Raw genomic sequence first — 27,979 nt, 5'->3', positions numbered from 1 at the left:
GAAAATTTGAACGAAGATTGTTTAAACAAAATACACACTTATATAAATAGATAATTATAGAATATTTATTGCTTCCTTTATGTGGAAATTGTAATAAATAATGAATAAAAGCCTTTTATAATAAATACGGCATGAAAAACTTAAAAAAAAAAGTATAACATTTTGTCAAATAACCCAGCAGAGGTCGCTGCTGACGCCGCCGCCATGTTAATCCGATCCGCCATATTTTTTGAAGAGTCGCCCATGTCTCGGGGGTAGTGTGAATATTTTAGTGTAATTAATTAGATAATGATTTTTATGAGTTAACTATTACAATTTTAGTGTCAGTGCTTAGTGTTAATCTTGTAGAACAATACATTTTAGCTCTCACAACTACTCATGTGGTGTAATATTGGTTTTCCCGTGCCGTTTCCCAATCTAATCTAAACAGAAAATGGCCGTCGGTTTTAGTGCGGGTGTCTCCTTTGTTTAGGGCTGGATTCTAGTGAAAATAAGTGTCTAAAGAAATAATGCCTAGTGCCTCGTTTTCCTCTTCGCGTTCTTACGTCCGTAGATCGCGAAGAAAAGGCGGACATCGGATACCTCTACCTTCTAGGACACAATCAAGTAAGTAATCCGGGTCGCCGATGTCGCCCCAATCTTTTACGAACAGCTCGATAACGACATTTCCATAAATGTGCAACATCCGAATTTTAAGAAAATATGGTGTAAGCTATTTAGTCTTTTCATTTGTGTATGAATCACCCAAGGTGGAAGCATTTCTGACATTTCAATTGAGAAAAAATGTTTTTCGGGCCAGCTACAAAGTTTTTATTTCGTTGATCATTGTTCTCCTTGCGTTGATTGGCATGCAAATTCACATCGTTTCTTCGCATTCCACGTTGGGTAAAGATATGAGTAGCGCATTTCAGTGACATTTTGCGCAATGTGGGTATTGATTTGCTAGCTGAAAACTTATTTTACATGGCATGGCGAAACAGCTGTTCTCTAGCATCTCCCATCCTATTGTGTTTTAGAAGTGGAGACAAAACATGTTTTCGTCTCTTTTTTCCTGAGGTACTAACATGTCAAACTCATTGATTTTTTGTTATTTTCATTAAACTGGTTTTGTATTCATTTTGTAGTATTAATGATAGGACATAAATGTGATCCTGAGCTTGAAAAGTGTGTTGTTTAATTATGTTTACAATATTCACTGAGGCTAGTTCATGAAGATAGTTTACTAACAATTTGTTGACTTATTCTGTTGTTATTGTTATCTACATGATAAGTAAAGTAGGTATTCATTGAATAAAATTTAATCAAATTCTAGATTATAGATTATTGACTTTTTGAGTTTGAAGGCAAAAATGAAATCAATTATGAAAACATTATTTACATTATTTATAGTCTTTTCCAAATTTATGAAAAATCAACAGTGCTAAAAGTAACTCTTTTTAGGTTAAGATTTTTTAATTCGTTCAAATATTGTTTGAAGAGAAGAGCTAGTTTAATACAGGGTGTCATATAAATTCTCTTCAATAATCAACCGATTAGTATGGGGATATATTTTTTTGTACAACAATCCTTTTTGTTGTTTTTTGTAATTGTATTAAAACATGCACTTATGAATTTTTGATAAATTATTATTTAATTTTGTGTTTTATTTGTTTTTGCATCAACCAATAAATCAGTAAACCACTTGGAAACTAACATGCTGATAACATTTTCTGTCATACTCAGGAACTAGGGTTTATCTACCCCCTAGCTAGCTTGGCCATGACTGTTAGATAACCAAATTAATGTTAATCTGTTAATAAAATAATGTTATGTACAAAAAATCTTATTTTTAGGTACAGTCAGTGTCAAATAGTTCGTGACACCCAAAGTAGTCAAAAGTTCGCAACACGTCTTTGTTGCAATTGGAATAATGTAATAATGTTGTAACTTTTTGGCCGCTTTGGGTGTCATTATCTACTATTTGACGCTGACTGCACATAGAGGATGTTAGAAATGTTGTTTTGTTTTGTACGCTCCATTAATCACTAAGCGCTTTATAGGATATAACTCGTAACTCATTTGTGTCATGAATTTGTGTAAATAATGTATAACAATATCAGGTTAATTTCAACACAGTCTATTTTAAACAATGCAATATTATTTGAGAAACTATTTAAGATTTTTATGAAATTATGGCTTTCAATGGGAAATTGTTAATGTTTGTACATCGAAAATTATGTGGTGCACGCATAAAAAATAACAAGTAGTAATCCCTGCATAAAGCAGAGGCAGACTGTGCTTCTCTAGTTACAGAAACACTAAAAAATATACATTATTTTGTTACCTTCATTGTTTTGTAACAATGTTACACACATGTAAAATGATAGCCTGCCATGTAACTAGCGATTTTTTCATGTAGAATAAAACCTTAAAAAATATTTTGTGAATAATTTAGGTTAAGGCTTGGTATTTCTGCTAAAGTAGGTATTTCGCGCTGTCAAAATCTGCGCGCGCAATACTTCGCCGAAGACAGCGCGCCAAAGAGCTCTCGCGGCTACACAGTATAGAAATACGCCGTTTAGAAATACGCAGTTGGTTAGGTTGACTTCCTTCCGTTCAAGCGTCACACTCACAGCACTTTCTAATACAAATCATATCCAAGTGATACAAATTAAAACAACTTTCAAAATTTTTGGGAATATATTTTAGAATCGAATAAATATAGAATATAACTGCCAAAGTAAACACGGTTCAAAGAGGCGTGGCGTCACCCGACCTTCCGGAAGTTCCGCGCCGGCTAAAAGAATTTCAAGATTACGTCACCCGACCTATCGGTAGATCCTCGGGAGCTTGAGCGATTGGAAAAACATTTTATGATCAGTTACTCGTAGTAGCGATTATTTAGAGCTTGGATAATAATTTATAGTTGTTGCAATTCACAAAGCTTTGCATGTGGTTAATTACATTAATCAGTACACGTATCAATTTTGTTCAGTCTTTTTGTTTATTAATAAATAAAAATATCATACTAAAATTGCATACATATTTGTTTGTATTGGTCTGGGTGTTTTCTTTCCATAATTTATGTATAACGTATGTACGGGGCTCTGTATCGAAAATCACTATGAGCAATAAGCATCACACACGGTTACCTGGAGTGCATTAATTACCGCAGCAAAAAGCTTGCCATCTTAAATGAACGGTATAACATCGAGATTTCGTCAGTACAGTTGCGAACAAAGGTGTTTGTGTAGTGTAGTTGAGTTGAGAGGTCAGATTATTGAAATAATAAAACGAACATTTTATTTTTTAAATACATTTTATAAATAATATACATTACAGATAACAATGAGAGGATGACATTGCAAGGTGGTGCCAGTCCAGTCTTAAATCCGTTGATATATGCTGCATCTGCCATGTTTTTGGCTATAAGATTCTTCTATCTTACGGCTTAGACCTTTAGCTACAGACCTTAGACAGTATTTTTGTGAAAATTCTTACGCATGGTGGAGGAAGGGACGCTATAGACACTCAAGTCTACAAGGAGTCACATGAACTCCAGTTTTAAATCCGTTGACATCTGCTGCATCTGCCATCTTCTTGGTTAGAAGATTCTTCCATCTTGCAGCGTAGACCTTTAGCTACAGACCTTAGACAGTATTTTTGTGAAAATTCTTACGCATGGTGGAGGAAGGGACGCTCTAGACACTCAAGTCTACAAGGAGTCACATGAACTCCAGTTTTAAATCCGTTGACATCTGCTGCATCTGCCATCTTTTTGGCTAGAAGATTCTTCTATCTTGCAGCTTAGACCTTTAGCTACAGACCTCAGACAGTATTTTTGGAAAACTTTTACACATGGTGGAGGAAGGGACGCTCTAGAGACTCAAGTCTAGAAGGAGTCACATGAACTCCCAAGTTTTAAATCCGTTGACATCTGCTGCATCTGCCATCTTTTTGGCTAGAAGATTCTTCTATCTTACGGCTTAGACCTTTAGCTACAGACCTTAGACAGTATTTTTGTGAAAATTCTTACGCATGGTGGAGGAAGGGACGCTATAGACACTCAAGTCTACAAGGAGTCACACTCACATGAACTCCAGTTTTAAATCCGTTGACATCTGCTGCATCTGCCATCTTCTTGGTTAGAAGATTCTTCCATCTTGCAGCGTAGACCTTTAGCTACAGACCTTAGACAGTATTTTTGTGAAAATTCTTACGCATGGTGGAGGAAGGGACGCTCTAGACACTCAAGTCTACAAGGAGTCACATGAACTCCAGTTTTAAATCCGTTGACATCTGCTGCATCTGCCATCTTTTTGGCTAGAAGATTCTTCTATCTTGCAGCTTAGACCTTTAGCTACAGACCTCAGACAGTATTTTTGGAAAACTTTTACACATGGTGGAGGAAGGGACGCTCTAGAGACTCAAGTCTAGAAGGAGTCACATGAACTCCAGTTTTAAATCCGTTGACATCTGCTGCATCTGCCATCTTTTTGGCTAGAAGATTCTTCTATCTTACGGCTTAGACCTTTAGCTACAGACCTTAGACAGTATTTTTGTGAAAATTCTTACGCATGGTGGAGGAAGGGACGCTCTAGACACTCAAGTCTACAAGGAGTCACATGAACTCCAGTTTTAAATCCGTTGACATCTGCTGCATCTGCCATCTTTTTGGCTAGAAGATTCTTCTATCTTGCAGCTTAGACCTTTAGCTACAGACCATAGACAGTATTTTTTATTATTTATTTGTGTCAGTGTGCTCTTCTAAAGAGTGTAAAGACGATTGTATGTAGGTACTATTAAAATGTAATTTTAACTCATTGGTTTTGTCTCATATTTGAGGAATGTACTATGTATCATGAGTAGAGTCTTCGTTGAAAAGGATGCGAACGATTAAAATTTCAATAGGTAGACAAAATTGATAATTTTTAATTATCAAAAATTTAAGCTTTCTCCAGTAACACTGATATTATTATACTGTGACTCATCAAAGTCATCATTGTCAAAAATATTGACAAATCGCGAACTGTCACGGCCAAAAAACTGACACGCGTCCGTCCTCCGTAAGCGCCACCGCGCGACTGATTGAGATTGTCCAAGCCGTCATGGACGATTTTTTCCACATTTTTTAACATAGTAACTAAATAAGACGCAATATAAAAATTTCATCCGTTAAAAGCCCTCAAGTTATTTCTGAACTTTAGTTTAGTAAAAGATTTAGAATCTCAAATCGCTTATTTTAAAAATAAAACCATAAATAGAAAACGAATAGAGGTAACTTTGGGAATTTATTCTATCGAGTCAACTTCATCAAATCGTGTTTCCATCCGTTAATAGCCCTAGAAAATATCCTCAACTATGCCCAATAAAAATCTTAGCCTTTAATTTTACTGTTTAGTACCTCAAAAATGAAAAATGAAAACCTCATTTTCGCCATTTTCTCTGCTACCCGGCCTTAAATAATAATTTTAACAAAAAAGTTTAATGAACTTTAATTGATCCATTGTAAACATTATTATTATTATTATTGGTTTTTGGGCCTTTATTTGCGCCAACTCGACCAGGTTTGATCTATTGTGGCAGCCCTTGTCTTTAAAGTTCACTGCTTAGTCCCGTTGAGTCTATAAATTTCCAGATTCTTTGGAGCGTGATATCTGCTATCTCATCCGGGTGCATGATGTGTCGCCCGAGATGGATACTTCTTTTGCTCATAAGCGGGAAGCATGAGCAAAGAACATGCATGGCCGTTTCTTCTTCTGTATGGCAGAATCTGCACAGAGTTTCCTCGGTCATGTTCATGTTCGATTTATGTTTGTTTAGTTTGCAGTGGCCGGTCAGTATTCTAGTCACTGCACAGGCTTTGTATCTTTTGAACTTTAGCAGTTCCTTAGTTACTTTATTGCTATATCCCTGAATGAGTGCTTTTGAGTGTTTTTGTCCCGATGTAGACTTCCACCACTCAATAGCCTCTTGTTTGCAGAGGGCGGTTAGTAGCGTGGTGGCTCGTTGTTTGGTAATGCCACAGAACGGTTCTACGCCGATTTGAGGGTTATCGGCTCCATCTCTGGCGAGTTCATCTGCTACTTCGTTTCCTTCTATATTCGAATGTCCTGGTACCCATGTAAGCGTTACTTTGTTGGTATTTCCCAGTGCATTCAGTGTCTCGGTGCATGTTTGCACCAATTTTGACGTGTATTCGAAGGATGTTAAGGCCAGCAGTGCTGCTTGGCTGTCTGAGTTGATGTAGATGTGTTGATCCTGGAGCTTCCTTTCCAAGTTTATCTCTGCACATTTGTTTATGGCAAAGACCTCGGCTTGGAAGATTGAGGCTTCAGTCCCCATGTTTAGGCTAACTTTGAGCTTAGGCCTCTCTCCGTAGATCAATATAATTGTAAACATTATATTGTTTGTGCCTGTAGAAGCATTAAAATTAGTTATTATTTTATCTATTTACTTGAAATAAGCAATTCAATAGATCATAGGTACTAGTTGGCACATAAATTAATTACATTGTTTATAGATTTCATTTTTTATTTATTATTGTCAAGCTGTGATTTGTTTGCAAAAACAAATCTATGCTTCACTTATTGGCTATTTGCCTAGAAATGTTCAAAAGTAATAAAATTACTAATATTAGATTCTCATTAAAGTAGGTGTTACTTGATGAAAAATTTAAGAAAACTTATCTTATTCATTCCACATGGCATAAAGAGCAAGTTCTAAAGCTAATCCCTAAATCCCCAGGCGAGCCATGTGAATCAGTCCCCTGCCCGAACAACGTAACCGGCAGTGCCATGGCGGCCACAGCGGCGTGTGCCGGGCCGAGTGGCAGCGGCGGCGGCGGCGGCTCCCCGCCGGTGCCCGCCGCCGCGCCCGCCACCACGGCCGGCCACCACAGCCCCTACGACCTGCGCCGCAAGTCGCCGCCCGCGTACCACGAGCCCGGGCCCTCGGGCGCTTGCTCTCTACCGGCCCGGAAGAGGCCTAGGACGTAAGTATACTACTGTACTAACTAATTTTATTGCGGTCAAGCTACAGATCCAGCATACATGGGTAGTTGCAGCGGTGGGAACGAGAGGTGGCAATAGTCCCATATTCTTCTTCTTCCTCGGTCCCTCACTGATGAGGATCGCGACCACAGATAGTGTTCCTCCACAGACTGCGGTCATAAGCTGTGTGGACCGCACGATGCAAACTCCCGCCCACCGTCTTCCTCACCGCGTCCGACCATCTCGTCGGTGCCCTGCCCCATATTCTACTAACTTCAAATGTCTGATCTTATGAAGCAAGGTCTGAGGTGTATTTTTGGAGGTGTATCTCCGTCCGTCACTGATTGGCTTTTTATTGGCGGTCAAGCTGTAGGTCCTGGCTACACAGGAGTTGAAGCGGTGGAACAAGATGTGGGAATAGTCCCATATTGTAACTTACAATGCAAAGGTCTAGCGAAAAGCTTACAATCTTCAATCAATGAAGCAGTCTGAGTTTTCGTTTTGGAGGCGTTTCTCCGTCCTTCATATTTGCAGTCAAGCTAGAGATCCTAACATTTCTAACTATACAGGAGTTTCATCAGCGGTGAGAACGAGAGGTGTGAATAGTCCCGTATTCCGTAACATGATATAAAATAGTGTCAAAGCGACTCGCTATCGACCCTTCAGTACCAGAGTCTCTGCGGTTTTTTCATGTTTTAGGATAAAAGGCTTTAAATCAGCTACGATGTCGAAGATCATACAATACATCCAAACTCGTCTACAAATTGATGGAAGGATGGGTGTGGCGTAAGGTAAGTGAAGTAAATAACTATTAAAAATGTTTTATGAATCTTGTAGTTGATTCGAGTTTTAGAATTAATATCACAAAGGGGAAATCTCGTAACATTAAATACTGTACATTCCCGATACCGTATATCTTGGGAAATACCCGTGTCATTTAACTTACATTTAATAAGCAATTATTATTGGTGTCGTGCACGATCCTGATTAAACCTTCACTACACTTGCACACACTTCACTTTTATTTTTACATGCGTAATTTTATTCAATTTATCCTCCAATGAGTTGTATATTATTATACGAATTTCGTATTACGACAGCTCTTTCGGGAATCAAATCTCCATAAATTCCACACGTGTTTACTTTCAGTCACCTCGCCGTACCAACCCAACTGCATTTAATTTTGTCACATTCTTGAAAATGTGTATTATGAATATTAATAATGAATAGGTACAATGAAAAATGAATAAACAAATTAGTCATTGACGTTTATTCGTCACTGTTCATTCAGTCATTATTTTCACGACTTTGTGATTTGTATTTGGCAAATGGGGTATGTGTTCATAAGCCTTTTTATTTAAAAAATCAAGATGATATTATTACTGTCAGACATTTTAATAGCTTGCACTGCATCGTACTTTCTTTACAATATAAAGGTCAAAACGTCTTGCGGATGGTAAACAATTTAATAAAGACCACGGCACAGCTTGCAATCTTAATTCGCAGGGCGCATGTAAAATGGACTGGTTAGCTCGATGTAACAATCGCGCTCAACTTTTCTAGATTTTTCCAGACGCTACTTGAAAGAGCGAAACATGAAGTATTGATCATTATTTTGTGCATCACGTCCAATTGCAATTAGTGTATGAATGCAGTCGCGGCAAAAAGCTTGTTTGATAACCTAAGTACTTACTTCGTTACATTGTATATTCATATACATTTACTTTACGTAAGTTAGCTTTCTCTTTACCAGATTGCTACTGATTCCTATTACCATATGTACCAGGATGTAAACGTTTATTCCATCTTCAATTAAATCAATAATGTAGTTTGTAATTAACATTACAATAATAGAATCTGGTATAGCGTAACTCGTATTCAGTTGCATTTAAATGCACAGCTTACGACATACAAATTGAAAATTATATTTATCAATGCCAACTCATGTAAGGGCCAATTTAAACAACAATCGAATACGTTTTATTAGTTTAAAACTTCTGTCGCAAACATCAAAAGCATGATAATCATAATGTTTTACGATTTGCTAAATCGATTTAACACGATTCAAAATGACAATGGAGATCGTGTGTGTTTGGTGAATGGGAGTGGCATCAGCTGCTGCAACGTCACCTTACAGTACCGCAGGCTCTTGCCAAATCTCACGCAGCTGAAGGTTGTACTTTTTCTAGGAGCAGCTACCCACGCTCGTAATGATTACTCGGTAAGCCATCAAATTGCAAGGCCCTAAGTCCGTGTGTGAATAATTAAAACTTAATCTGAGTGTTTGCCGCGATTATCATGGAACGCGACAGTTCATCAAGAACAAAATGTAAAACACCAATGGATCTTGAACTTTATGCTGTTTTAATTAGGGCCCTAACTAATTACTATAGTTAACTCGACGGTCTTTGTCCTCAGGTCGCTGTCTCAGGGCGTCGACGTGTGCAATGTATCTCAGTATTTGCAATATGAGTTGCCCGATGAGGTGCTCCTGTGCATTCTCTCGCACCTCACCGAGCGGGACCTGTGTCGCGTCGCGCAGGTCTGCAAGAGGTTCAACACCATCGCCAACGACACTGAGCTATGGTAAGTGGAGCTAGTATCACACGATCGTATGAATCCGGTCTTGACTGGGTTTTAATAGTTGTAGTTCTATGAAGCCTGGAACAAATTCTATCCTGATTAAACCTGATTTTCCGTAACGCGCTTCTATGTCTTTGTCCGCGCGTGGCTCCTAAAATACTGTGCCTACCGATTAGGTTCATTTAAATTCGGAATTCCACATTTAATCTTTGAGCTTTTGATAATTTCATTGGTGAAGATGTCAATTCTAGTCACTGTAGTCTGTAGTTGCAAGATTTTTACTATAAAAGACACGACACAGGTTTTGTTTTTCTGTCCACATGTCGCCGAGTGAAACTACAACTAAAGATTTACTACACATTACCATCAACGATTACATTTAAATTTTACATTTACATGATTACAACTAATTATAAAGGCGCGTGAAGAATACGTTGTGCCTAACTTTGGAGATAATTGTTTGCGGTGATCATGAATTAAAAATGTTGTTCTTATACATGGTAATGCTCATTTGAGTATAGTATCGTACTTTAACATTGCTGTAGCATCTTTTGATGCATAAAACATCAGTTCCGTTATTGGCGATTACAGTTCCCGAAACTAGCTACTAACATGGAATGAGTTTTGATGTTTCTTTAGATTCAGAACAACTTTATCAATCGCCCGAGTCGAAACACCTCTTTATTGATTCCTCAATCAATCTATATGACGCCTCTTTACTATCTACAAGTCTAGTGCATAACTGAGTAATACCTGAGATATGGGAGTGGCACGGGAGGGTGATTTTGTGACGTCAACCGTCAGCGAGACTTCAGAGGTGCTTCAGACTTGCATACTTTGTCACGTCATATGTCACCCTTCCCGCGCCGTTCCCATATCTGAGGCACTGATTCGGTTATGTCCTGTGGTTTCAAATAGTCATCATACACACAACACAAAAAAAAGTACTTTTGCCTGTTCATATCCAAGTATTGACGAGTCCATTTTGTCAATAGGAAAAGCCTCTACCAATCGGTGTTTGAATACGACACACCGCTCATGCACCCGGCGCCTTGCCAGTTCGAGTTCGTCCCTGCAGACGAGTGCGATGCAGAGAACCCGTGGAAGGAGAGTTTCAGGCAGTTGTACTACGGCATACACGTGCGCCCCAACTACCGTCCGAAAAAGGACTCGAGGATCAAACACTTTAACACAATTAGGGTGAGTCTTGGAAAAGTTGGCCGATATTTGTAACGTTTTCAGGTACGCCAGTCTACACTATACTACGTGGACATGAGCGGTGATAATCCCCAAGATTACATCCGTCGACAGCATCCAACTGAAATTTCAACAATGTTGTTTCAGAATCTCAGCTCAAGAAAATGTGATTCTGTAAATTGGTTAGGAAAAATAAAAAGTATCAGAGAGTTAGCTCATCTGTAATAATTGTGAATGATATCAGGCGACTAACCCGGTTGTTCTTTTTTATGAGCAATGTTAAAACGATACATTTTTAAAAGCATTTTAGTGGTTGTGGTTTTCCATTTCGGAAATGACTAGATCCCTTTTGTTTCGTCTGTAATAGTCATTGGGTGTGATGCTGTTTGTAGCTGTTAGGTTATGACTGGCATTGATGTATTTTGGCCGCCCGCCAGTTTGAGTTTTCAACTAATGAGGGCAATACCGATAGGACAGTTTCTAGGAAATAAACGGCACACTTGACTACCTTTGTTGCTATTTATAATTTGGATACTCTTATGACGTGGATAAAAGCAACTTTACTTGCCCAATTTGGGCTTTGAATTGATAAAAAAGGTTCACTTGTTTGTGTTTATTTTTATTTGTTTGCACGTTTTTTTTCAGTCATATGCAGAGTGATCTGAAAACTTAATCAAAACATGTTATGCATACATTTACATACACTTGTGTGTTATTAATGGGTCCTTGTAGCTTACAAGGACGAGGTTGCTTGATTTGTTAGTCACGCTAATAAAACGTTTAAAAAATTAATACTCATTCACTAATATTAAGGCCTGTAGTGGATATTCTACTTTTAGCATCGACAATCGGCGTTTGAGAGTCGCCAAATCTCAATGCAACATCGCATCAACACCTAAACCGTATATTGATGCAACGAAAACGGGAAATACCCGAAAGGCTTGAAGCAAAATTACCAATCGTTGATGCTAAAGTAGCATGTCTGCTATGGCCCTTAGTTATCGCTCTCTGTCGCTGTGCGGCGCGCTGCCATGGCCATAAAGTGTCAGCGAGACGGCGGCCGTCACTCTGGCCAGATGGTCGGGCCCTGGGCTCCCGCCCGAGGCCGGCGTCAGCCAGTAAGCTGAAGAAATAACGTAACCAGCATGAGAACGGCACAACATTGAAGTTGCAAGGATCAGTTCTAGCAAATTAAAATGACTACCTAACACATTTTCACAAAATTCATGCTACTTTTTATCATTACATGACATTTAATTTTAGGATCTTAATATGAATGATTGGGATCAAATAATCTAATAAGCCCTTTACTATTTTTCCTGCATGACTGTTAAAAGTTGAAATCATTTTATACATGGTTGAGTTGTCTTGAGTACCTACGTCTTTCTTTTCAGATTTTAGCAATGATGCATGCAGTATGCATTGTGGCAAACCTTCTTATGCTTCTGACAGTTCTATTATTGTTCTTTGCCTTTAAAGTTTATACAACCTATAGTTTATTCAACTTATGATGGTGATTTAGACAGATAAAACGTTTCGTTTTATGATTCTAACTTTCTACGAATAAAAATATTGAGTTGTAAAAATCAATTACTTTTGTGTGTTTTCATCCTTCCAAAATATCAATCACTAATCTTTCTCAATTAACCGAAACAAGAATTTCTAATTATTTATTAATATAATATAATATAATAATATTTTCTTTATTGCACAAAACTTTTACAATGGTAGTAACACAATTTAAATATAAATATAAATAGTGCATTGCTGAAGGAGACACAGAGTAAATATACAGAGGTTTCCAAACTAGGCCAAGCCTGTATCTTGGAAAACCAATAAAATTAAGTGTGTAACTTGCAGAGAAAAGGAAAACCAGTACAACAATGCAATTTCTGGTGCAAAAGAAACATCATGAGTAGCCTAAAAACATCAATTTATCAGGTTTTCTGTACTTAAATAATCCAGCGAGAGTAACCACTTGCTTAGGGCTATCTTTGCTTCCGAAACAGAACAAGATTTTATATTACAAGAGCTTGCTGCCTTATTATAAATACGCGCCTTAACATAGTCACCAAATCTGCTTGCAAATCGAGAATTTACAGAGGGAGTGGGGATTTTGAATACGCGCTTTTTAATGAGAGTATTGTATTCATCATATTAGTTTATTATTTAGAAAAAATTGTGAAAAAATATAAAATGAATTGCTTCTGCGTTAGTCAGAACTTTTGCTCATAGGGATGGGACATAAACAATCGCAATAAATCAGTAATCGGCATGGTGGTCATCTTAAAATCGAATCACGATTATTATCTCAGGCAGGTCAAAGCTAAGTCAGTACGTGTGCGTTTGCCTTTGATGACGGTTTTGTTTTATGCGATTTCTCCACGTATTGTTTGTTATTGTTATTTTGATGTTTTATTGAATAAAATGCATATATTTAATTCTTTGTGATTTATTTTGTACCACTAAGAATATTTACGTTTATTCCATTTCCAGATAGTTCAAATTCATAGATATAATTTTGATCAAGATTAAAAACCAAACAAATAAAAGGCGATTAGATTTCTATAGAAAATATTCTCGATTCTAAAAAATATCGATTAGGTTTATAAGGAGCGCCTCACTAAATAGAACTGTCATAATCACCATCTTACGCTGAATGGATTATAGTCGGACTGATTTTTATGTGTTCGGCTTTATCAAAGCCGCAACGTGACTTCCATATTGTGTCGTATGTACATATACTACATTACCATCATCGTCTAACCTTCAACCACTCGCAGGCGGCTCTGGAATACGTTGAGGAGCGCGGCGGCGGTTCATCGGCGTCCGGCGGAACGGCGGCGACCGGCGCGGCGTGCGCGTGCGGCGCGGGCGCGTGCTCGTGCCGCCGCACGCCGGCCCACCAGCCCGCTTTGGTGTTCGTGCACGCTGGCCTGTACCAGGAGGAGTGCCTGGCCATTGATACGGACGTGCAGCTTATAGGTAACATTACGTAAAATACTTTTTTTTGTTTTTCACTCTTTATTTGGGACAACAAACAGTTACATCGAGGGCTTATTACTACTTAAATCTTAATAACTTCAAAATTTTGTAACAATGTAACTAGCACCATTGTCCACCAGATAGGATCAATAGTAGTATCAATAATAGTATAATGCGGAGCTAGATAATCCAACAAAATTAAACATTGTTATATTAGTAGCTTTGCAGCATTGGAAAATTTCTCACTAAAGCTAGGTACGCTCCATTCTCCGCAACTCAATGCAACTAGAGAGATAGTTTTAGCAAGTTTGATGTCTACAATCGGTAGTTTAAAATTTTATATTTTGTGGTAGTGGTTTGATTTAAGACATTGCAATTTGTGACTTGGAAATAAAATTTCCTAACAATGTTTCCTAATATTCTCAGGAAACTACGCTCAAAGCTGCTACAAAAAATTTAATGATTTTTGACTTATAATTTGAACTGTTAAAACTTTTCCCACCAACAACTAGACGTGAGTAAACTCACTGGTACACATCACAGGTTGCGCCGCCGGCAACGTGGCGGAATCGGTGGTTCTGGAGCGCGAGGCGGAGTCTACATTGACCTTCGCTGAAGGCGCGGCGCGCGCGTACGCCGGTCACGTGACGCTGAAGTTCTCGCCTGATGCAACCAGCACCATGCAGCACCACAAGCACTACTGCCTCGAGGTGTCCGACAACTGCTCGCCCACCATCGACCACTGCATCATACGCAGCGCCAGTGTCGGTGAGTCCACACGCCACCATTGATAGCTAGCGAGGCGGAGTCAACTCTGACCTACTCTGAGGGCGTCACGTGACGCTGAAGTTCTCGCCTGATGCAACCAGCACTATGCAGCACCACAAGCACTACTGCCTCGAGGTGTCCGACAACTGCTCGCCCACCATCGACCACTGCATCATACGCAGCGCCAGTGTCGGTGAGTCCACACGCCACCATTGATAGCTAGCGAGTCAACATTGACCTTTGCTGAGGGCGCGGCGCGCGCGTACGCCGGTCACGTGACGCTAAAGTTCTCGCCTGATGCAACCAGCACTATGCAGCACCACAAGCACTACTGCCTCGAGGTGTCCGACAACTGCTCGCCCACCATCGACCACTGCATCATACGCAGCGCCAGTGTCGGTGAGTCCACACGCCGCCATTGATAGCTAGCGAGGCGGAGTCAACTCTGACCTACTCTGAGGGCGTCACGTGACGCTGAAGTTCTCGCCTGATGCAACCAGCACTATGCAGCACCACAAGCACTACTGCCTCGAGGTGTCCGACAACTGCTCGCCCACCATCGACCACTGCATCATACGCAGCGCCAGTGTCGGTGAGTCCACACGCCACCATTGATAGCTAGCGAGGCGGAGTCAACTCTGACCTACTCTGAGGGCGTCACGTGACGCTGAAGTTCTCGCCTGATGCAACCAGCACTATGCAGCACCACAAGCACTACTGCCTCGAGGTGTCCGACAACTGCTCGCCCACCATCGACCACTGCATCATCCGCAGCGCCAGTGTCGGTGAGTCCACACGCCACCATTGATAGCTAGCGAGGCGGAGTCAACTCTGACCTACTCTGAGGGCGTCACGTGACGCTGAAGTTCTCGCCTGATGCAACCAGCACTATGCAGCACCACAAGCACTACTGCCTCGAGGTGTCCGACAACTGCTCGCCCACCATCGACCACTGCATCATCCGCAGCGCCAGTGTCGGTGAGTCCACACGCCACCATTGATAGCTAGCGAGGCGGAGTCAACTCTGACCTACTCTGAGGGCGTCACGTGACGCTGAAGTTCTCGCCTGATGCAACCAGCACTATGCAGCACCACAAGCACTACTGCCTCGAGGTGTCCGACAACTGCTCGCCCACCATCGACCACTGCATCATCCGCAGCGCCAGTGTCGGTGAGTCCACACGCCACCATTGATAGCTAGCGAGGCGGAGTCAACTCTGACCTACTCTGAGGGCGTCACGTGACGCTGAAGTTCTCGCCTGATGCAACCAGCACTATGCAGCACCACAAGCACTACTGCCTCGAGGTGTCCGACAACTGCTCGCCTACCATCGACCACTGCATCATACGCAGCGCCAGTGTCGGTGAGTCCACACGCCACCATTGATAGCTAGAGAGTTTACATTGACCTTCATTAAGGGCGCGGGGCGCGCTTACGCAGGTCACGTGACATTGAAGTTCTCGCCTGATGCAACCAGCACTATGCAGCACCACAAGCACTACTGCCTCGAGGTGTCCGACAATTGCTCGCCCACCATCGACCACTACATTATACGCAGCGCCAGTGTCGGTGAGTCCACACGCCACCATTGATAGCTAGCGAGTCAACATTGCTGAGGGCGCGGCGCGAGATTACACAGGTCACATGACTCTGAAGTTTTCCATAATGACTGGTCCTGCGCTACCCGCATCCAGGGTCGCAGAGTCTACATGACAGGTCACCAACGATCGCCAGCAGCAGTGATATACGGCTTTCCTCTCCCCTAATCAGTAACATGTTACGCGGTAGTTGAACAAAAACATAAAATAAAAAAAGTGCAGTGGTCAATTCTTAATTCGGATGTATCTATCACTGTCGCTCATACTGGCTTCTCGCTTAGCTAGAGAGGGATGGAACCATTTGAAACAATAAAGTTGTTAGCAGTGGTCTCAAACATAATACATTCTTTCCTACAGTTGGTGCAGCGGTGTGCGTCAGTGGCGCGGGCGCTAACCCCGTGATCAAACACTGCGACATCAGCGACTGTGAGAACGTGGGGCTCTACATCACGGACTACGCGCAGGGAGCTTACCAGGATAATGAGATTTCCCGCAACGCGCTGGCCGGGATATGGGTCAAGAACTTCGCCAACCCCATCATGCGCCGCAATCACATACATCACGGTCGTGACGTCGGAATATTCACCTTCGAGAATGGACTGGTAAGTCGGATTTACAACACAAAGTACAATACATTGTACCTGTGCGAAACAGGGACGGGGCGCTAGTGTATTTATATATCCGATGAAACGTTACTACTACCAAAGCAAAAAAAAGCAGAAGTTTAGGCTAAGAGCTGAAAGAATCCATATCAAATCGTAAACATATCCTATCATTGCACTCTGCTTCTTTCGTTTGCATCTGGTAAATGGGAGAGAGCTGTGTTCCTGCAGTAGAGACTAATTGACCTTTTGATGATATCGCAGACTTCAATCACTAATAATCTTCATCCCCACAGGGCTACTTCGAAGCGAACGACATCCACAACAACAGAATCGCCGGGTTCGAAGTGAAGGCCGGCGCGAACCCCACCGTCGTGCATTGCGAGATCCACCACGGGCAGACGGGCGGCATCTACGTGCACGAGTCCGGCCTCGGGCAGTTCATAGACAACAAGATCCACTCGAACAACTTCGCGGGCGTCTGGATCACGTCCAATAGGTGAGTTGATGAACGTTGTCATTGCGAGATCCACCACGGGCAGACGGGCGGCATCTACGTGCACGAGTCCGGCCTCGGGCAGTTCATAGACAACAAGATCCACTCGAACAACTTCGCGGGCGTCTGGATCACGTCCAATAGGTGAGTTGATGAACGTTGTCATTGCGAGATCCACCACGGGCAGACGGGCGGCATCTACGTGCACGAGTCCGGCCTCGGGCAGTTCATAGACAACAAGATCCACTCGAACAACTTCGCGGGCGTCTGGATCACGTCCAATAGGTCAGTTGATGAACGTTGTCATTGCGAGATCCACCACGGGCAGACGGGCGGCATCTACGTGCACGAGTCCGGCCTCGGGCAGTTCATAGACAACAAGATCCACTCGAACAACTTCGCGGGCGTCTGGATCACGTCCAATAGGTGAGTGAACCTTTTTTTAAGTTACATTACAGTAACGCCTTGTGACATGCGAAAATGCCAAAGTTAAGTGGCAGTGGGCGGGGCTTATAGCTCTTAGAACTGTCTACTGTTGGGGAAGTGTTCTCGAGTGGCGGGCGACCGCGGATCGGTAGACTGATTTAGACCATTATTATGGCACGAGATTAGAAATAAAAGCTACTAAATGTAGCCTACATTTGTCTATTACCTAAATGGAAACTAACAGCTTTCGCTCAAAGTACTTTTCGTTGATATTTCTTGAAGCTTATTTGAAAATCTTTACAATGTACCATCTTTTTCCAGCAATCCCACCATTCGTCGCAATGAGATTTACAACGGCCATCAGGGCGGCGTGTACATATTTGGAGAGGGCCGCGGTCTCATTGAGCACAATAATATTTATGGAAACGCATTAGCTGGTATACAGGTATGTTGATGACATCATTATGACATATTATCTGTAATTGTTTTATAACGAACTGGTGTAATGCCCACATTTTAAATGTAAAACTTTTCTACATCTGTTAGGATGTGCCATCATGGCCGTCTTAAATCTACTGGGGGCCCTGGGTATTTACGGATAAAGGAGGTGCTTTTCTTCTAAAAAGATATAATAAAAATAAGGAAAATGCTTTCGCATAAAACGAGTACGTTACGGAAGCATTCACAAGTTACTGTTTAAATTAAAATTTAGCTTTTTAAGAGCTGATAAAGAGCCCAGTCTATCGCGCAGCCCTAATGGCACGTGCCCAGTGAGAAAAAGGTGCCTGTGAAGCTAAACTCAGTTCTAAAACGTTCTATGTATCACGCGACAGATTCGCACGAACAGCGACCCAATAGTGAGGCACAACAAGATCCACCACGGGCAGCATGGAGGTATCTATGTGCACGAGAAAGGGCAGGGACTCATCGAGGAGAACGAGGTGTATGCCAACACGCTCGCCGGCGTGTGGATCACAACCGGCTCCACGCCCGTGCTGCGCCGCAACCGTATCCACTCCGGGAAACAGGTATGTTTGGACCCCAAGCAGGTAGAATATACACTCGGCATCAAATAAATCGCACCTCCCGCGACAAGCACTTATCAAACGTATGCATCCCCACTTCCCACCAACATTGGTACCATTTGAAAGCCTAGTTTTAAACTTCATTTCATTAAAGGAAAGGTTTTTACCCCAAAAACGTGTCTTTACAAGGATCCAGAGACACTTCTTCAAAAAATAGGTAGTTACGCTATAGCCATTTTTTATGACTATAAAACTGTTAAGTTAGGATTAATCGCTATCCATCTGTTAAAGAGGACACGTGAAATCTTTATTTGGTTTTATAACCATAAAAATTGGTCTAATTGATCCCAGGGGTGAGCCCAAAGTGAGGTCTATTTTCAAGTCACATTTATGGTATATGTTAATAATTTATTTAGAAATTAAATGTATTTTTCTTTAAGGATATTTATTGGGCTTTCAAATAACACCAATATTGTTGTGGTACCATAATTGTGTCAGAAGAAAATCTTTAAAGTTCGCGTCGCGGAAGGTGCGGTTTATTTGATGTTGAGTGTAGTTCCATGACTCCAAGCTACCCATCCTTATCACTCGTACGTAATTTTATTGCTGTCGCGCTCTTACAGAAAATAGAATATAGTTCGGTGACCCTAAGCTACCCATCCTTATCGCTCGCGCGTAAATATATTGCTGTCGCGCTTTTACACTTACTGCGGCCGCCCGTCGCACAGTCGCGAGCATTGTCTGCGCGAGCGACAAGGATGGGTAGCTTGGGGTCATTGTACGAAATTCTACCTGCTCGGCGACCGGACTTTAGGCCCACATTGGACGATTCACCGCGCTCCGATCGCGCGCGGCGCTTATGCGCAAGATCCAATGTGGACGCATAGATGCAAGCCGGTGTGGACCCAGCTGTTCTCTAGGTCAGGGGTTGGCAACTGTTGGCAAATATTGCATACGGCTCTTTCGAATTATAGTTGCGGTTCTTCAGTTTCTTTTTACATCTGGCGACATCATGCGGTACGCCACTCGACCATGAAGGTCGTCAAATATTAAAAAGAAATTTTTAGTGGAGTCTTTACAAACTGGAAAACTTTCCATCTCAAAACCAAAAAGAATTAAATGTGAAATCTGACATCTTGTTATAAGTCGATGTTCTAGGGTATAGTCGGATTCTTCAGAAATTTCCCTATATGTAAACAAATATGGCCAACTGACATTAAAACATTTTTAATCTGTGCCCTAGTGAGGCGACAAAACCTCTCGTTAATCGCGGATTGAAATTATTGTAGTACTTACGTACCTATAGAAAGAATTTATAATGCTTTATAAAGCAATGCATTAAACAATTAGTAGTACATTCAATGAAGAAAAAATACATTGTTGATTAAGACCCTATTTAAATCTATTTAAATGCAATCAGTAATAAAAATGATTGAATAATTGAAATAAAATCGATTAAATTTACCGATTATTGTCTATGACTTACAGGTTACAACACTGATGTGTCAGAGACAACATGGAGATAACACATAATTTTAAACTTCAAGTCAATTTGACAAGTCTCACAAATTTTCATCGTCCACATATTTTGCTAAAATAATTTGTTTAAAGATTGATTCCAAACTTGTATAATCGTGAGAATAAAGTTGGTTTCATGGGCTTGTGAAATAATGTGTATGATATTATGAACACGTAAATGATTATGGTGTAATTGTGTGCAGAAGTGTTTGTTTACATTTAAGGAAATTTCTAAAGAATTAAGGTATATATAAATTAATCTATTTACAGGTCGGCGTATACTTCTACGACAACGGGCACGGAAAACTAGAAGACAACGACATATTCAACCACCTATACTCGGGCGTGCAAATCCGGACCGGGAGCAACCCGGTGATCCGGGGCAACAAGATCTGGGGCGGACAAAATGGCGGCGTGCTGGTCTACAATGGCGGTCTGGGCCTGCTCGAGCAGAACGAGATATTTGACAACGCCATGGCCGGTGTATGGATAAAGACTGATTCCAATCCCACTTTAAAGAGAAATAAGATTTTTGATGGCCGAGATGGGGGCATCTGTATTTTTAATGGAGGAAAGGTAATTATGCCAGTTGCTGAGTCTATACGATTACGATACGATCTTAGGCCCGGTTTCCACCAAGGTGGAGCGGTGAAGTGTCGGGCGGACTATTTTTTTTATAGAATTTGGCGGCAGCGGCGCGTCGCATATCGGAGCTGTGCGAAACAGCAAGGAGAAGTAAAAATCATGAATTTATTTATTTATTTATTTATTTATTTAGGTTCACCATCAACTATTACATCAATATTTGCACAGACACTTTGACAATTCAATAATGTAAATGTATAGCTATATTAAGGTAAACACCGCTTACATAATATTTAATGTTTGCTAATTATTTAAAGGAAAAGAAAAGAAAACAATAAAAAGTCTGTTAATCATTACAATTTACAACTCATTCAAACATGTTCAAAAGTCTCCATGACTGCCTTTCTAAACTGTTGACGGCTATCAATTCTGATTGGTTATTCAAAACACTTCTCCGCTCCGCTCTGCTCTGCTTTGGTGGAAACCGGCGTTTCAGCTCGGAATGGCAACTTCTCAAATGACAACCGGGGCGCAAAATGTCCACTTCTCGAAATGACAACTTCTTAAAATGTCAACTTCACTAAAAGACAACTTCTCATAATGTCTATTTCTCACAATGACAAATTCGCATTTGGTCAACTTCACATAATGACAACTCTAGAAGAACTAGAACTCTAGAAATAATGAAAATAAAATATCAATAAGTAATTGACATTATGCGAAGTAGATCAAATGCGAATTTGTCATTGTGAAAAATAGACATTATGAGAAGTTGTCTTTTAGCGAAGTTGACATCTTAAGAAGTTGTCATTTCGAGAAGTGGACATTTTGCGCCTCGGTTGTCATTTTGAGAAGTTGTCATTCCGAGCTGAAACGGCAACCGGGCCATAGAAACACATAGTTTATCTATTTAAATTTTCGTTAAGTCGTCGTTGTCTTACAGTGGAGACTAAATGAATGATGCTGATGATGATTAATCTTTCCTAGGGCGTACTAGAGGAGAACGACATATTCCGCAACGCGCAGGCGGGCGTGCTGATCTCCACGCAGAGCCACCCCGTGCTGCGGCGCAACCGCATCTTCGACGGGCTCGCGGCCGGCGTCGAGATCACCAACAACGCCACCGCCACGCTCGAGCACAACCAGGTAACGGCAGTTACCCTGTCTAAAACAGTGCCCCGATTACGCTAATTTTTAACGTCTCCAATACATACGTGCTTCTTCTCCAGTTGCACTCCGTTTTTCATTCCATCTGAGGTGCAAATTCGGTATCACGGTAATGGATGTACCTTCCTAGTAGTTTCATTGTCATATGAGATTCGTTTACGTCTATGCTTCGTTTCAACTAGCTGTCAAAACGACACCGCGATACGGATTTGTCAAAACAGCTGATGTTCGTTCGTCGTCCGGGCCCGTTGAAGATGAAATTTTTTAGCCCAGGGCAATGGGACTCCCAACGCGAAATAAGTTGGTGGCAGTTTATTGAGTGTATTCAGCTTAGGACCTACGCTAGACTTGTGCGCGTGCAAGGAGCACCCAACGCGTGCGCTCGCCTACTAGTTGCCCCGCTTAGTATAAAATAAACCGCAAGCGACCGCGGCATGCGCCTGGCCCCCGCCGCACGTGTGGATACTCGACTCACGCTTCCGTGCCACATTGCGGAAGAAAGAAATTAGTTGCACGACTTAGTATGAGCGGCGAACGCTGGCGACCTGCGCCCGCCCCCGTCGCACGTCGGATACTCTACGCACTTGTCCGCGCTACATTACGCTGCTCATAGTGTTTCTCGAGGAATTTTAGCTTAGGCCCTTATCGTTTGGCTGTGTTTACAGCCGTGGACACAAGCAGACTTCGCCGCGTACTAACAGTTTGTGGCAGTTGTCTCGCTTGACTTTATTATAAAGTAAATATTAGATACGTCTATGAATCACATAGACAAAAAGCAATTTGAATAGCAAAAGTAGTTGAAATGTAATTTAAATTATGTTTTGGGATTGTATTTTGAACACCAATTTGACCTTTAGTCAACTCCCAATTAAATGCCCTCGTTTCCTCGGCAGATCTTCAACAACCGCTTCGGCGGGCTGTGCCTGGCGTCGGGCGTGTCGCCGCTGGTGCGCGGCAACAAGATCTTCAGCAACCAGGACGCCGTGGAGAAGGCGGTCGGCGGCGGGCAGTGCCTCTACAAGATCTCGTCTTATACGTCCTTCCCGATGCACGACTTCTACAGGTAGATGTCTTTCGAACTTTATATCCTTATCTTATCTTATTTATTCATATAGATCTCTGTGTTTCCCTTTAACTTTATTCTCCCTCATCCGCAATAAAGGTTATTAAAACTTTGTTTGTCACCTGTCATCCACTTTGCAATGGAAAAGTCGAACCTTAACTTCGAACTCCTCCTAGGTTCTGCTGATTAATTTCTTTGCGGGTCCAATGACAGTTTAACTTTCCCCCGGGACAAACTTGACCTTCACTGGTTGGGTTTTTATTGGCAGTCAAGCTGTAGATCCTGGCTACACAGGAGTTGCAGCGGTGGGAACGAGAGGTGGGAATAGTCCCGTTACAGTAAAGATTGAAACAGCACGCGGCCAATGGCTATGTAAAGAGTTACGCGGTGTTGCACTCGCAGCGACGAAATAGGTCTTATGAAGTTACAGCGTTAAAGTGGTTCGTTTTAAGGCGATTAGAGTCCTCAATCCGCGCCAAATGGGCATTTTGTAAAGCCTACTCCTCTTTTACTGCTGGATAGAAATAGTTGAAAAAAATATATGTTATACAACAGTTCAAGGACTACATTTGTGACGTTTGAATTTTTGCTACGTCTCTTTGTTTTGGATTAAAAAAATAAATACGGGACATCGATTTTTTACTTAAATTCCCTACTCCTCCAAAACGGCTATGTTAATTTAAAAGATTTTTGCACGAATAGATTAGGAATTCTTTAATCTTTAAATGACACGTTGCGTTTTTCAATCGAACATTACTTTCATTCATAAATTTTACTTTTGATAAATTCCGAACGTTTTGTTGTTGAGGGGGCCTTCGCGGGGTGCGGGCGGCAGTCGGCCGCTGACCTTCAGACGGGGAGGTTGTGTCACTCGCTGCAAACTGACATTAGCGATCAAAATGATTTTTTTCTTTGGCTGAGTTGCACCACCTGACGTGACCTAACTTTGACCGTAGCTTTGGCGATAACCGGTGTTTTTTGTATGGAGTTAGACAGACTTTTGACGCTTGTCAAAGTTGAAATAAGATGGTGCAACCCAGCTTTTGTTCGACAATAGATTTTATGTCAGAATTGTTCATAGAGTACGTGCAGTCAGACGATACAATTGAATTATGATGCGCTCAGACGCTATTTTCTGCCTGAATAGAATCTATTAGTGTAAAAAAACTATAATTGACTCCAAAACAACTGCACTAGATAAATACAAGTAGAAAAATTATTACGTTATTTATTTACTAGGCCTTTGCAATCAGTATCCAAATTAGGAGCTAGTCAGAATCTGTAACTTAATCGATTTACGGGAAGAAAACAATTTATATTTTTCATACTTATTAGAATTAGATTTTCAATATGTTTCTTCGCGAAAATACCACAATTAAAAATAACACCTGTAATTTTTAATTTTTTCCATAATCGAATTATTACAGTATTATATCCCTTTCAGGCCGGATTTCAGATTTTTTTAAATTAACATTTTTGACTACATAACATGTTTTATTATTGTATAAGGTACTCCAAAAAAATAATTTTAAAAATCCCCCTCGCCCCCCTCTGCGTGGGGGGACCCAGCACGATCGTGACGCTCAGGCTTAAATTAATTTACTGCACGAAAGTGACGGTGTCAGGTTTTGAAGTTAAAAACCTAAAAAACAATAAAATATTTAGAAACATAATATATTGTTAATACTCTTAAAAGGAGAAGGAACTTTAAGTAATATATCTGATTTAAATTGCAAATCATTTTAAAATAGCTAAAACGGTAGGCACTAGTAGATTTTTATTACATCTCTTGATGAGGAAAAAATCCTCTCCTGATGTAAAATTGGATGCTACTAAGACGGGTTTGTTATCCATTATCCATACATTTTACAATAACAATGTCATTACTAATGAATATTTGGGATTCTTGCTTGATGTCCTTATTTTTCTTGCTGTGAATGTGGCTTTGTTTTTTTAAATGTCAAAAACCATGTGAACATGTCCCAGAGAATGAAATCCATTTGCTCGTCTACGGAATAAAAAACAATGTTGGCTTTCTACTTTGTCTCAAGCATTCTAGACTTGAGTAAGCACAGCATGCCCTTCCTTCCAAAACTCAATTCTGGTTTTCCTACTGCAGGAGCTTCATCACTGTTTACTACATGAAAAGCCACACTAAAACTGAAAAAATATCTCTGAAAATTTTGTCATCAACTAAAGCTAATCTCATTCTATTCGACGCCAATACACGTGAATGCATGGGGACGGAATACATCCCATGAAGAAGTTAATTCAAACTACTTTTTGAACTTTTTTACTGGGGTATTTAATACTTTTCCCGTTTTGCGGATAATTATTGGTAGAAACAGCTGCATGTTCAAAAAACATGTCGTCAAAAGCCTTCACTGTAGGTCAAAGGAGACTACTACTACTGACAATAGTTCTGGATAGTAATAATCCCTCTGGTTCAATGGCATCTGTATCAAGACCCTTTGGCCAGTCACATGGCTTTCCGACGACTTTTAGAGAGCTATTGGCACAGTAACTGACAATGGACCTGGTCTTGGAGGTAATTGAGGCTCATCAGTAGGCATCAATGGCAAACCAAGAGTTCTACATTGCCTTCATCATGTTCCATCTCTTCAATTTCGGAATAATTGACATACCCAATAAGCTGAAGCAACAATTCACCCGTTAATCCTGTTCCTAAAAGCCGAAATTTAATTAAAAGCATTAAAGTTCACCGCCATACAAAGTATGGCACCGAATGTTGGGTTTGAGTCGGATCATCACTATCGTGCAAACAAAATTTTGAGATGTAATATTTCCCACTGCAAAATAAATAAATAATGCCAAAAATATTATTTACCGAATTACATTACTAACTAAACAAAATATTAAAACCAAAATTCTAGTAAAATAGTTGAATTAATCACGAAATAATTAGTACTAACGCTGACCACCCCGCTCTACAAAAGAGGTCGACATCTTTACCTCGGTGTCAAAGAACACAGACTGCCTTCTCTCTCGCACCTATGCGTTTAATTCATAAACATACTGTTGCACGATCGTTGGCTAGCGTATTGGACCCGAAAAGTTGGTTAGAAAAGTCGCGGGAATTTTTTTAAAATAACGTGCACGATCGTGTTAGGTCGTCCTGACACGATCGTGCACGACGATAACTCACCCTGAGTTGAAATGTCGCGTGACGTCACATTTGAGTAAAAATTCTACTCAAGCGTGGCGTATCGCGCCATTTCAACTCGATGTAGCACTGTTATTATTTAATTATGAAAGAAAATAAAAAATATGAGTCTAATATTTTCTAATTATCTGTCTGACGGACAAATAATTGAAATTTTGTCATCTAGCCTAGTTGTCGTCAGGAAGTTGGTCTAACTAATTCAGCTTGCAAGATTCCACCCGAACAAACATTTATGTAATTACCTACATACATCATAAATTGCAAGCTAAATAAAAGCTTGTAATAAAGTCGGGTTTGTTCAAATTTCGAGAACGACTGAACCGACAAAAGCATTAGAAAATTTACGAAAAATAAAATAAAATTTTATCCCGTACAAAATCAAATGGATTTTGTTATTTTTATTAAATACCTTTACGCCTGAGTTAAATGACACCGACATCAAGGTTCATCAATTTAAGTTTAAAATAATAGGCAGTAATGTATGAAGAAAGAGCTTCTATTCTGTATCTACCTATGCCCGTGTATTTTTGATCGGTGTCAAATCGGAGTTTTTGGTGCGGGGTACGCGGGTGTTGCTCGCGGCGTGAAGGTCAAACGCCCAAGGTCATTGAGGACTCTAATCGCCTTAAAGAAATTGCTCTGTGAGCAGTCGACTGGGAAGGGAAGGGAAGGGGAAGATACTCTTTATTGCACACCATATAAAACTGACAAATAAAAATAATACATCTAACATAAGAGCGGTGATTGATTTGTTAGAATTTAAAGCTCATTATAATCTTTGTCATTTCAGGTGCCAGACTTGCAATACGACAGACCGTAATGCCATTTGCGTGAATTGTATCAAAACATGCCATTCTGGTCACGATGTCGAGTTCATCCGTCATGACAGGTAATGTATTTTACAACCATTAAATTATAGTGTTTAAGTAGGTGTATGTAAATGTGCATTCTGACCTTTAAAAGGTAAATAATCTGCTTATTTAAATTTCAATAATATTCGCAGTGTTTAACATGCAAATAAGATTTACATAAACCAACAAATGACGTGGGAATTCGCTCTTTAACCGCAGCATTTTTAACAAGTATTGAAATGGACCCTGCGGAGTTACTCCCGAAAACGTTATCCGAAGTTTCGAATGTTGCTATCCCTCTCACGCAGCGCGAGCGACGGTGACAGATAGACCCGAAACTACGTAAACGTGTTTCAGAGTAGCCGTTAGTCTGAATCAAAATTGCCCCTAGACTCCTTGAGCTAAAAGTGATTTTCGTCTGTCCAGATTCTTCTGCGACTGCGGCGCGGGGACGCTGTCGAACCAGTGCCAGCTGCAGGGCGAGCCGACGCAGGACACCGACACCCTGTACGACTCGGCCGCGCCCATGGAGTCTCACACGCTGATGGTGAACTGAGTGTCTCCGCGCCACGCCGCCCCCGCCCGCTGTTGTTGTTCCAGGCCCTGCCCCCCGCCCTTGATCCCTCCCTGTCCCCGCTGACACAACTCTAAACTCTACTCTGTCCGTGGTTTCGGCTCGGTATAGCCGTAAGGCCTCAGCCTCGAACTTAGCGGGTAGCGGGGCGGCGGCGGCGGCGGCGCGGGAGCGGGGCGGGCAACGCACACCCGTTCTCGAAACCAGCGGGCAGCTCGCGCGGCGCTTTAGCGGCGAAGTGTTGTGTTCGGGGTTGTGTTGTCGAGATATTTGTTTTTATTCGCGAACGAAATGTCTGAACAACGGCGACAATTTTATTTCGATTCAAATTTATTCCTTACGCTCGATTTATTGTGGGCAAAAGAAGGAGTGCCGCTGCCCGCTC

The 27,979-nt window shown here is 41.1% G+C and overlaps 1 protein-coding gene across 1 annotated transcript; it reads left to right on the top strand.

Annotated features, from left to right (window-relative positions):
• The first annotated feature begins 199 nt into the window (after positions 1–199).
• Positions 200–27,705, top strand: LOC135080548 (F-box only protein 11). Its single transcript, XM_063975199.1, has 15 exons — positions 200–606; positions 6,727–6,973; positions 9,390–9,557; positions 10,550–10,754; positions 13,535–13,736; positions 14,280–14,504; positions 16,461–16,705; positions 17,002–17,204; positions 17,949–18,072; positions 18,461–18,655; positions 20,441–20,746; positions 21,743–21,901; positions 22,816–22,985; positions 26,960–27,058; positions 27,447–27,705. Exons 1-15 carry the CDS (start codon positions 510–512, stop codon positions 27,574–27,576), a joined length of 2,775 nt encoding a protein of 924 aa, XP_063831269.1. The 5' UTR covers positions 200–509; the 3' UTR covers positions 27,577–27,705.
• The last annotated feature ends 274 nt before the right edge of the window (positions 27,706–27,979 follow it).

Source organism: Ostrinia nubilalis, chromosome 18 (assembly GCF_963855985.1).
Source record: "Ostrinia nubilalis chromosome 18, ilOstNubi1.1, whole genome shotgun sequence".
NCBI classification, from domain to species: Eukaryota; Metazoa; Arthropoda; class Insecta; order Lepidoptera; family Crambidae; genus Ostrinia; species Ostrinia nubilalis.
The sequence above is the reverse complement of the archived record's forward strand: the minus strand, read 5'-3'. Positions and strand labels throughout refer to the sequence as shown.